Source organism: Achroia grisella, unplaced genomic scaffold, assembly GCF_030625045.1.
Source record: "Achroia grisella isolate CSIRO2021 unplaced genomic scaffold, CSIRO_AGI_Agris_v1 utg856, whole genome shotgun sequence".
NCBI classification, from domain to species: Eukaryota; Metazoa; Arthropoda; class Insecta; order Lepidoptera; family Pyralidae; genus Achroia; species Achroia grisella.
The window spans coordinates 3,863,239-3,874,382 of record NW_026713045.1 but is presented as its reverse complement, the minus strand read 5'-3'; the positions used below and the strand labels follow the sequence as shown (position 1 = coordinate 3,874,382).

The following is an 11,144-nucleotide window of genomic DNA, read 5'->3' as shown; positions in this document are numbered from 1 at the left end:
ATCAAGTAGACGTCAATATAACAAACGATGGTTTATCAGTAGTTTACTGATTAGAGAGCTGCTTTACTACCGATGGTCGCAGGTTCATTCCTCGCACTATAGCTACTTTCACGCGCGAATAGGTCTTCTCGCAAGAAAGAACGTGCATGTAAATGTAGATAAAGAGAACGAGAAACTCCATTGAAGCTAATCGCGTCCTTCAATCGTGCGTGCTTTGATCAGCGTGCAAGAACGTTAAAAGGCAGCTAATAGACAAATGTTTCAAGTTTACGAGGACATTCGTTTCTATTTCCAAATAAAAAAGATAACATAGAGTAGGTATTTACATGGCCTGTGGTCTTTTAAAAAATCACGGCCACTGTTAAGAACATTTTGTTTATAATGGACTGGCTGACTCGCGCAACTTCGACTGCTTCACATTTTCCTTGTTTTTATAGAATATTTCATTGCTCTCCACTATTTTTGGGCACCTGGTGTGTTTTTGTCTATAGCATCATTCTAAATAAATGGATTACTCAATTCTAAAATATTTTTTAAAATCGCATCAGTAGTAACAGAGAATACATAAGCTTTAGCTCTACAATATTAGTTTACACAAACTTTAAAAAAAATGGTAGTGCTTATAAATACTTATCAAAACTATTACGATTTTAACCATTATTTTGCTTACTGAAACTTACATTACAATCGTTTATTATTATTTTTACAAAAATTGGAGATCCCTGAAATAATATTTCGCGCAATAATTGTAACATCGCAACCGGGGCGTAACACTAGTAAATAAGAAACACAAAAATGCAGTACAAAAATATTTATTTCACACATTCCTGTTGCACCTACATTAATTTCATTTACACTGGTAATATTAAGCAAATTTAGATTGCGATGAAGTGTTTGTACAAACATTATATAATGTATATGAAACACTATATATAATTACAAATTCTTATTTCAAAAATTTTATGAATAAGAGAAAAAAAAAATTTAGGATGAGAACGCTTAATTACATTAGTACCTGTATTTGTTCTTGTAAAAGTATCAACAAGGTTATATGATTAGTCGCGCCTTTTCATGTGGGTACTTTAATTTGTGTTACAATGAAAAAAATCATGTGTATAACATTAACATCCAGTAATGTTAGCTGAGAGTTCATATTTAACAATTAAAACCGTAGAAATCTTAGACCTGACAACAAGAGGGAATTAAACTGGAAACAAAATTGGAAAAATGGATTTTTGTATGTAATAGTTGTCAAGGACTTCATTATTATTCAAGATGGTGACAAAATTTTGATAAGATCAGGTAATACTTTCAGACATTAAGAAATGCCGAAGCAAGAAAGCAATAGATAAAACACATTCCATAGATAATCAGCTGCCAGTATGGCGATAAAATGACTCATATGAACAAAAATAATTTCACAAAACAAATCCATATAAGGTAATATACGAGTATAATTGGTACTTTGTACCGGATACTAAAATAGACATTATAAAGTCGTCTGTGTCATCTATTTCAGCCGTAAAACAGTTTGCTTTGTAAACTGCTTATTTATTTATTGTCTATTATTTAAAAACATTTAAATTAATTATATATTGAAATCCTCTTCCTTTGCTATTACAACCACCTTCAAACTTACATTATGAATATTGTATACCAATAAAAAAAATGCTAGTTAGCACACGAAAACCACCATAATAAACCAATAGTTACAAACAAAAATGAAGTCTGTGTTAAAAATAGAAAAGAGACTATGGACGTAAATGGATTTAAATATCCAAAAATCACTTTGAAAATCAATATTTTTATAAAATATATTTGTAAAAAATATACAAAAGTCTATGAAAATTATTAGAAGAAGACCTAAGCCTCATTTTTTTTAATTGTAATCGTATGTAGTCATGATAGGATATGCACCAACTGCGACCCAAACCTGGACTTTGAAATCCTGAATCACCGATAATATTTATATTACGTATTGTTAATCTATTTATTGTTAATTTTCAGTGTCGCCCACTGATAACGGTTAGCATGACTAATCATACAACTGAATCGATATTTACATATACATTATTGTAATTAAAGTAACATACAATATAATGAATCATAATACAAAAATAGAACAATTTTTCATCCATGGGTCACATTTCAAATTTTCTATCCGTATTTCCAAAGCAAAATTAAAACTTATATGCAATATTACTACACTAAACAGAGAGGAATTTTTGAATAAAGATCATTCTATTTCACAGAATACCAGGAGGTGAGAGGTGAAGGCAATTTTTATGCCTTAAGTAATATTTATTATAAATTATGAGCAAAAAAAAAAAGTCAAATCGTCATCATCTCTACTTAGTTAAACATATCTTAATATAATGATTTATAAAAATTGTATTTTTCTCACGTAAATACTAAAATAATAATGCATAGCTTTGGCATAATCATATTTCTTTATATACTGATGACTAATATTAAAAAACGGTTATCTTAAAGAGTGAATATGCTCACGACTATTATACCAAATGGTATAAGCATTATTAACTGACAACGCTCGTTGAAACGTTTATTAATTTATAACTAGTAATATTTTAATTTTATTTTAATGTAAAGAAATCTGGTATATGTTATTTTAGTATCAATGCCCAAACTGCTAATATTATTAAATTCATGCAATTATTACTAAATTGCTAAACAATAATAATGTATAATTACTATATAAAATTGGCTACTTAAAATACTAAATTCATTAATAAATGAAAATTATCACAATGATTCATTAAAAAAAAATCATAAACAGTATATATATTTGTATATAAAATAAAGTGGCACGTCATAATATTCCTATCAGACCTTTTTTCATGAGCATTCACCAATCATTTTGTCATTAAATAACAATAAATTACAATTATATTTTTGTAAATTTTAATTGTATAGTGGTTTGTATGTTAATTAGAGATATATGTATATACATATATGTGTACGTATAAGATCATCAATTTTCTTAATGTGGTATGTATAATCAAAATATTATGTCATAAGATTTTGAACAGTTTGTACATATCGCACGCATAATTAAATCAAAGCGATCAACTAAAAAATTGTGATTCCGTTTTACTTATTAAAGTTCATTTAGAATTTGCACTTTTTTTATTTTCTTAGGTATTATTGGATAAAAATACCAAACGTACGATAGGTTAGGTTAGTATATAAAAATATACTAACCTACCGTAGGTTTGGTATTTCAATGCTTACATACATACATATGTTGGTTGTAGGTTATTGGGTGTAGGTTATTGAAATGTTGTATTGTATAGTGTTATTGTAATAAGGTCTTTACATATTAGTACAAGCACATCTAATATTATGTTAAATATTATTTATACATACCTTTATCAATATTATAAAGTAATTCTTGATGTGTACTGGACAGGTAATATTTCCATATTAATTACACACAGCCATAATATTATAAGAAGCATAATAATAATAATTATTATAATAGTAACTCCGAAATATTACGTTAATTATTTATACATACGTATTTCTTTCAATTACAAAGTTATTGTTGATGTGTACTGGACAGGTTTATTTTTATTATAAGAAGCATTTAGACTAATTTAGACAATTAATTATTCTACATCTAGTCCTAAGCTAAGCAGAGCTTGTGTTATTGGTACTAGACAACTAGTATTCTTTGTAAATACATACACATTATACATAGATGACACCAAGGCGAATGTAAATAATCATACTTAAGAATACAAATGTTTGTACCGCGCGAGGAATCGATCCCGCGACCATCGGACGTAAGGCGATTTGCTAAACCGCTGGACCGAGGTTGTCATACTTAATAGAAATGTATCTGAGTTACTGTGAGCAATTACGCTATTATATCAGTTATCAACTTGCGCCCTAGTTATTTTTTATTTCTATTATTATAAGATTCATATGTGACAAAAAAAAACAATATTTTAAGTTTGTTAATTAAAAATAATTACCACTGAGTTCTATTCCAATTATGTTTTGAGCAATTAACGCTATTATATCAGTTATCATATATAATGTAACAATTATCGCGCCCTCTCAGTTATTTTTTATTTCTATTATTATAAGATTCATATGTGACAAAAAAAAACAAATATATACTTATATTTGTTAGATATCAAATATATTATATATTACACACTGTGCTACTTTTATATTCCAATATAAATATTTTGCAGACGTGGACGTAATTAATTTCATCATACATATACATATATGTACATTGAGTTTGAAAATGTAGGCATGTTATGTATGTTACCGTATTTCACGTCTCTCGATTAACGCAGAGGTTCATTAATAAAAGATCAGAAAAATATTTCCGGTAAATAAATTTATACAAAGCTTCATAATATCGGCAGGATTGGAACTCAGAACACCATTTGTGCTAAGTTGTGGCAGGAAACCATTAGGCCCGCGACTCTTTGAAATTTAACATTCCAGATAAATAAATATAGAACCTTAGCCACAGCAACGCGTGGCCGGGTCTACTAGTATGTATATATGTATATAACATGATTGGAATGATTGATTAAGCCATGATTACATAAAAACAACAAAAATTTCTAATACCCCTAGACTTGTTTCAATTAACTAATATACCATTACTGTTCAATTTGAGGTTATGAAAGTCTAATTAACTTAAATGTGGTAGTAAATAATTGTCCACTATCGTGACATTGGTGTGCCAGTTGAAGTGATTGACCCCGAGAACCGTGATCACATGCAGACGGCCGCTCTCGTCCAGCGCCCGTAGTCCTATGCGATCCTCCTTGTAAATGGCCTGATCCTTCATCTCTATTACTGTCTTGTTACCGTAGTTGTAATACCCGAATTGGCTGTACAATAAATAAATGAATCCTTACTAATATTATATGTGAGTAATAACACTGTTTGTCGCTCTTCTACGCCAAAACTACTGAACCTATTTAAATGAAATTTGATTAAAAAATAGTATAGACCTTGATAAAGGGTTGAAAAGGGAGGGAGGTTAAAAAGGGGTGAGAAGGGTTGTAAGGCGTTGAAAAGGGAGATGAAAAGTTGTATGGAAGTATGGAAGTATGGTCATTTATAAAGCAACTACTAAATACTAGTTAGTAATAGTCTGTAGTTTACTATAGACTAACAATATTCTAATATCCTTTTATGATGAAAAATCAACCCAACAGTGAGATGTCAAAATGATGATGATAAATCATGAACTGAATAAATACCTGCTTTGCCAGGGCGTTATAACTTGATCATCGGGACCACCAATCAATACCAGCTTTTTCAGTCTCAGAATATTGTCTTTGAAGTTTTGCGATTCGGCTGACCTGAAATTGATGTAATGCAAATTTAAATGAGCGATACCAGACTTTGTACGAAGTCTTATCCATGATTACCTCCAATATAAACTTATTAAATTCAGGCTGATCATGATTAGATTCAGGCAATCTAAACAAATGTATGTGCAAACCGCTTCACAGACATTGACAAGACACAAGACGACTTTGTACAAAGTCTATCTTTAGTATCCTTTTTCTTTTTATTAATTAGCTCCGAAAGTCAGAATAATAATTAAATACTTTTTGTATTTCATTCACAAAAAGGGTAATTTCAATAAACTAACTTTTTCTAAAGCTGAGTTTGGCAGTTTTATTCTCTCAAAATATTCCCATGACACTAGACATTCTATCCAATATGGTCCTTGGGGACCTGTTTGGTCCACATTGGTGTTATTAAGACAGATAAATTAGTGTATAAAAAAGTTTTTACTTTATACTGATATTCTATGAGAGAAGAATTACTGAAATTTTATATTCCATATATATGCAAAACAATGCTTTTATTGAAAATAATTTCATAATTTAAAACATAATTATGTCAAAAGGTATAAAATAATAACAAATTAAGATATTGTTACACAGAGAAATTATTTACGTAAACAGTAACGAAATGTATGTGACAAGTAATCTATATGTGATTATAGTTTTAATTTTTATTTCAATTCAATTAAACAAAGAATATATAAATGGTAAATAATATTTTATGCGAAGTAATGTAAAATTGAGATAAATAAATTAAAAAAATATAACATTATTAAACAATACCATCATATCTTGCAAAAAAAGAAACGATATAAAAAAATAGAATAACTTTTTGATAACATTTTATAGATTGTCCTATAAAATGTTACCCAAAAAGTCAGGTTCCACCGAGATTTGAACTCGGATCGCTGGATTCAGAGTCCAGAGTGCTAACCATTACACCATGGAACCGGCTGGGCAGACTGCCGAAATTGCGATTCTCATATTGCGGATTATTTTTAAAGCGTATATAACAATAGATAAATAGCGTATCGGACTGTTTAAAGATTTATGATGCATATATAGTAATAAATATTTATTATGAAACTTCAAAAGTAGATTATAAATTAATTTCTTTATAATGTAAATCAGCCTTTTTATTAAGATAAACAATAAGTATTTTAACACAATCACCCACACAAGCATACATACAAATATGAAGTGATAATCTCTTTTGTGAGTGGAAAACGAGTTTTTAATTTTCTACTAACGCCATCTAGGTTGCACTGAATAAACTATTAGACTAGACTTTACTAAAGTGAAATGTGAAGCTTTCGAAATGTGGCGTTTTAGAAGGACAGAAAGAATGAATTGGAAAGATAAAATTTGAATTGAAAAAGTACTAAAGTTTCTTTACCTTTTTGTAGTTGATTTAAATTGTTTATTTCTTTTAAATAATAAATTTATTATATAGATTATTGAGATTAATAAAAACAGACGAGGGGAAAGTAGCGTACACGATATAGGTCATTTTTTTTAAACGTTGGGTTACATTATCTTAGTTTTCATACTAATCGGATCTCAACGTTTTTAAAAATATTCATCAGGGATAATGTGGGATTCTAAAGTTGAAAGAATTTTCAATTTAGTCCAGTAGTTTTGGAGCCTATTCAATACAAAAAAACAAGCAATATCATCAAATCTTTCCTTTTTATAATATTAGCATAGACAATGCCTCAAAACCTCCACAAATAAGAGAGTAGTTCTTAAATTATGAATGAATATAATTATTGTCAAGAGTGCATATGCACAAGGTTAGGCTTACGTGTAATAGCTTAGACCGCATCATCACTTAACATCAGGTGAGTTAGCGAAAATAAAGGTATAAATAGAAAAATAAATAAAGAAAAATTGTAAATACTTACGGAATATGGTTATTGAGATAGGGCAGGAATACACTGTAAGTCTCATAAAGTTGCTGGTGGAATGGATCATTCCAATAATTTCCAACAGATGTGTGTTGTCCCACTCGGGAGTAGAACAATTCATAGACTTCATCTGTCACAAGACCAGGAAACACCAAGTGGAGAAAACCAGCTGGAAATTCAAGCAGTTTCATACTTTTATAAGGATGACATCCATCTTTAAATATTTGAAAACAAAGCCACCTCTGTTTACTTATAACTTTTAAACTACTCAACGGATTTTATTGCTCTTTTCAACAATAGACAAAGTCATTCAAGAGGAAGGTTGTGTGTAATACCTATATATATTGCATAACATGCGTTATAGTGTAGAAAAAGCCAAGAACATTTAAAGATTTGTAATGTATTCGTGAGAACCCAGGGCGGGTCGCCAATATTAATAAACGAGATATTTATCATGATAATATTATTAAATTGTGAATTTTTATTGTAATTATTATTAAAACTCGTGAAAAATGTATAAAATTGTGATTACATCCATATTTTGCATTTTGATTTGGTTTATATACGAAGGTAATCAGTGAACAAGGAAATTTCCTTTCAAATATATTCTATTTCACAGAATTGAGGCGTACATTCTTGAATGCCATTCTGTTTTTTTTATGTAACTGAAATGTCTAAACTGGAACCTATATACATGAACAGCATCAAATCAAATCAAAAATAATTTAATATAGGACATTTTAGCCGCTCATGAATGTTTTTTTTTTCCTACCGTCCACTTCAGTATACAGATTCAAGTACTGGCAAGCAAGATAACTGAATTTCTTTTTTTTAAGCCAGTTTGTTCATAACATCAGACATTACTTCGGCATGTGTCGCCCGTTCTCTTTCTTTTCTCATGTGTTGCTGTTCTGTAATTTCTAACATTTTATTATATTTGACAAAATAAAGACGCCTAAGTCTGTCTCCTATGTATAATACATACTTAATTTTTTATTTTAGATTCTTTAAAGTTTATTTCTTCAAAATAGGTGAGACTGAGTTACTTATGCTACTTTTTACAGTCTACCTCTGGCAAATTTGTATTAACAATAACTTGTCATACTACTGTAAAAGTTACACAGAATTCACAATTGTACTATAAACATAGTTACATACCTCCATATTGACCAGCTTGCGGTGAGCTTAACGAAATAAATGTGTCAATAGTGACATTGGAAAATGTCTGTACAATGCCGCGAGCGACGAGACCACCTTGTGAATACCCTGAAATGAGGAAAACAGAATATCCTATTGACAATATGAACTAAAATTAATAGCTAATTTACTTTTCAATACAATACAAACCATAAGTCATTTTGGATTAAATAATAATGTTTTCTATGTATATTGTGTTCTATTTCCATGTATTTATATCATGTATTTTGCTATTTTTTAATAGACGATAATGGAACCGTGCACTTGCAGGACCGGTTATGCTAGCGGGGACTAGTGGAGGATGATATATCAGCATGCGGTCAGGTCTGTTACCAGACAAATTTATCACGAATTTATCAATACGAATTCCTAGAGGGAACTGTCTGGAGATCTATCTGTCATATCATGGTACATCACTAGAAATGGACCTATTAATCCACATTGTTAACAATCCTCTTTGCACCAATTAGCTTGGTATAAGATGACACTGTTCACAATTATTGTAGTTTATACATACCAATAAGATTTATTCCATCTGGATATTTAGCCGTTATGTTGGCCAGATCCTGTCCAATCTCCATCACTTGATGCCACATTGTTTCCAAACTGGACCAACTCTCAAACCTATCGACATTGTAAATAATAGTGCCAGGATGTTTCTGAAATTAATAATAATAACTATATTATGAATAGGAACATCTGTTAGATTGTACATAACATAAAGGGTATATTATATTTATTCAACGAATTGACGACCTCGGTGGGCTAGCGGTCTAGCACACCGTTTTACGTCCGATGGTGGCGGGTTCGATTCCTCGCACGATACAAACATTTGTATTCGTAAGTATGATTGTTTGTATCGGTCTGGGTGTTTTCTATGTATAATATGTATGTATTTATGAAAAAAAAATTATCTATGTATTTGTATCAGTTGTCTAGTACCCATAACACAAGCTTTAGCTAGCTTAACTTGAGTCTAGATAGCGTTGTTTGAATTGTCCTGAGAGTATTATTATTTATGTTGTTAATAATCTTTTTATAACTCCCAAAAAAATATATAATTATGGTACAAGTGCACAATATACCACAATTGTTAGATGTAACTCTCAGGATATTCTAGAAACAGAACAAAATTAAAATTTCTAGCAACAAGGTTAAAATTATCATCACAGGTGATAACTTTTTTAGGTTTTTTTTAAATACCTATAGTTTCATAACCACATGATCAAGATTTTTATTTTTCTGATAGCTCTGATGAAATAGAAATAGTAAAAAATCTTTATTCAATTAACTCCATATATGCATTTTTGAATAGTCATATTTTTAAATTCTACAACTCATATGGAACACAGACTAATGAGACACAAGAAGAATGAGCAAGAAACTTGTGTGTTGCTCTTTTGAATAAATACACAGTAACAAGTAAGATGCATGTTATAATCAACATAGAAACCATACAAACTCATTCTTTGTACAATCAGATAATATTGTCAGGGCTATGAATTTTTATTTGTAATAAATTAATGCTTATTTCATTTTATCTAATTGGAATGGCAAACAAAGTGACGTCTCACATGATTTTAAGTGATAACTGTTGGTTTTATATAGTACATGAACAATACCACCCGTTTAAAATCTTTTTTGTAAAATTGTGAAGGGCTTCATATATATATACAGCCCTACAGAGATCACAAAATACACGTCTGACACCTCTCTGGCAGATTTTATTCGCACAAGTTATGCCATTGATTATATCCAGGATAAAAGTAATCATAAATGGTTTTAAAAAACTATTATAGTAATACCTCTTTAATTCTATGTAAAATCATCTCCATGCTGTTACTTCCTGTCATAATCCCGTGTATTAATACCACGGGTTTATACGATAAACATGTACTTGTAAATAATATTATAGCAAAAAGAAATGTTTTCAAATACATCTTCATAAACAACACAAAAGAGAACAAAGAAACTGAACTGACGACACTTATGTATTCAACAAACTTTAGTAAACAATACACACAATACTTTTGCAATTGAACTAATGTATGTATACCAAATATAAACATACACTAATTTAAAATAGAAATTGTTCTACAAAGTTTTGGGAACGTGAAACGAGAATTTTATAGTCGAACTCAAGCACAATGTAATTTGTAAATACAAATAATAAAATTTGGCACGATTTATTCACTTTGAACGACTTTGAGTAGTTTGATGTGATTGATACGAAAAGTATGTCAGTCTTAAAATCAAGTTGTCAAGGGAATAGTGTTGTCTTGTGTGTGAACAACAGAGTTGCTACCATACAAGAGTCCTCATTAAGATTAATTTGTACAAAGATACAAGCCAGAAGCGTAGCGTGCCTTGGCAGGGCACACTTAAAATTTTGTTTGCTGGGGCCCTTACAAAGGATAAAGATTTTTCACAAAAGAAAAAAAATTGCATAAAATTAAATGAAATATTTATTCATCATAATTATCTATCTATCACTTTTTCCAAAATTTTTAGAAACAATTCAAATTATATTTATATATATACTCTCCTTGCCTTTTTTTTCGGATTTATTAAATCATTTAATAGCTGATGCGGGAAAAAAAGAAATGGCTTTTTTTACTTTTGTCAACTGTAAAATAAAAAAAAATTCGGAAGTTAATTTTTGCTCACACACCTTAGGGCCCCGTATAAT

General features: G+C 29.8%; 1 protein-coding gene and 1 non-coding gene across 2 annotated transcripts; both read right to left on the bottom strand.

Moving 5' to 3' along the window:
* Positions 1–4,355: 4,355 nt before the first annotated feature.
* Positions 4,356–10,658, bottom strand: LOC131852661 (lysosomal thioesterase PPT2 homolog). The gene is made up of 6 exons (XM_059203371.1): positions 10,261–10,658; positions 8,973–9,114; positions 8,417–8,524; positions 7,256–7,427; positions 5,256–5,357; positions 4,356–4,880 (listed from the first exon to the last, which is right to left on the bottom strand). Exons 1-6 carry the CDS (start codon positions 10,522–10,524, stop codon positions 4,679–4,681), a joined length of 990 nt encoding a protein of 329 aa, XP_059059354.1. The 5' UTR covers positions 10,525–10,658; the 3' UTR covers positions 4,356–4,678.
* On the bottom strand, positions 6,231–6,302 carry Trnaq-cug (transfer RNA glutamine (anticodon CUG)). The gene has a single exon. It is a non-coding gene; the product is annotated as a tRNA-Gln (tRNA).
* Positions 10,659–11,144: the final 486 nt, after the last annotated feature.

Bases quoted from the DNA above. Each gene is read 5' to 3' on its own strand.
- LOC131852661 (XM_059203371.1), bottom strand. From the start codon at position 10,524: ATGTTTATATTTGGTATACATACATTAGTTCAATTGCAAAAGTATTGT. The intron at 8,525-8,972 runs GTATGTATAAAC...TCCTCATTTCAG, and splicing joins AGATGGAATAAATCTTATTG to GGTATTCACAAGGTGGTCTC. The intron at 5,358-7,255 runs GTAAGTATTTAC...CATCAATTTCAG, and splicing joins TATCTCAATAACCATATTCC to GTCAGCCGAATCGCAAAACT.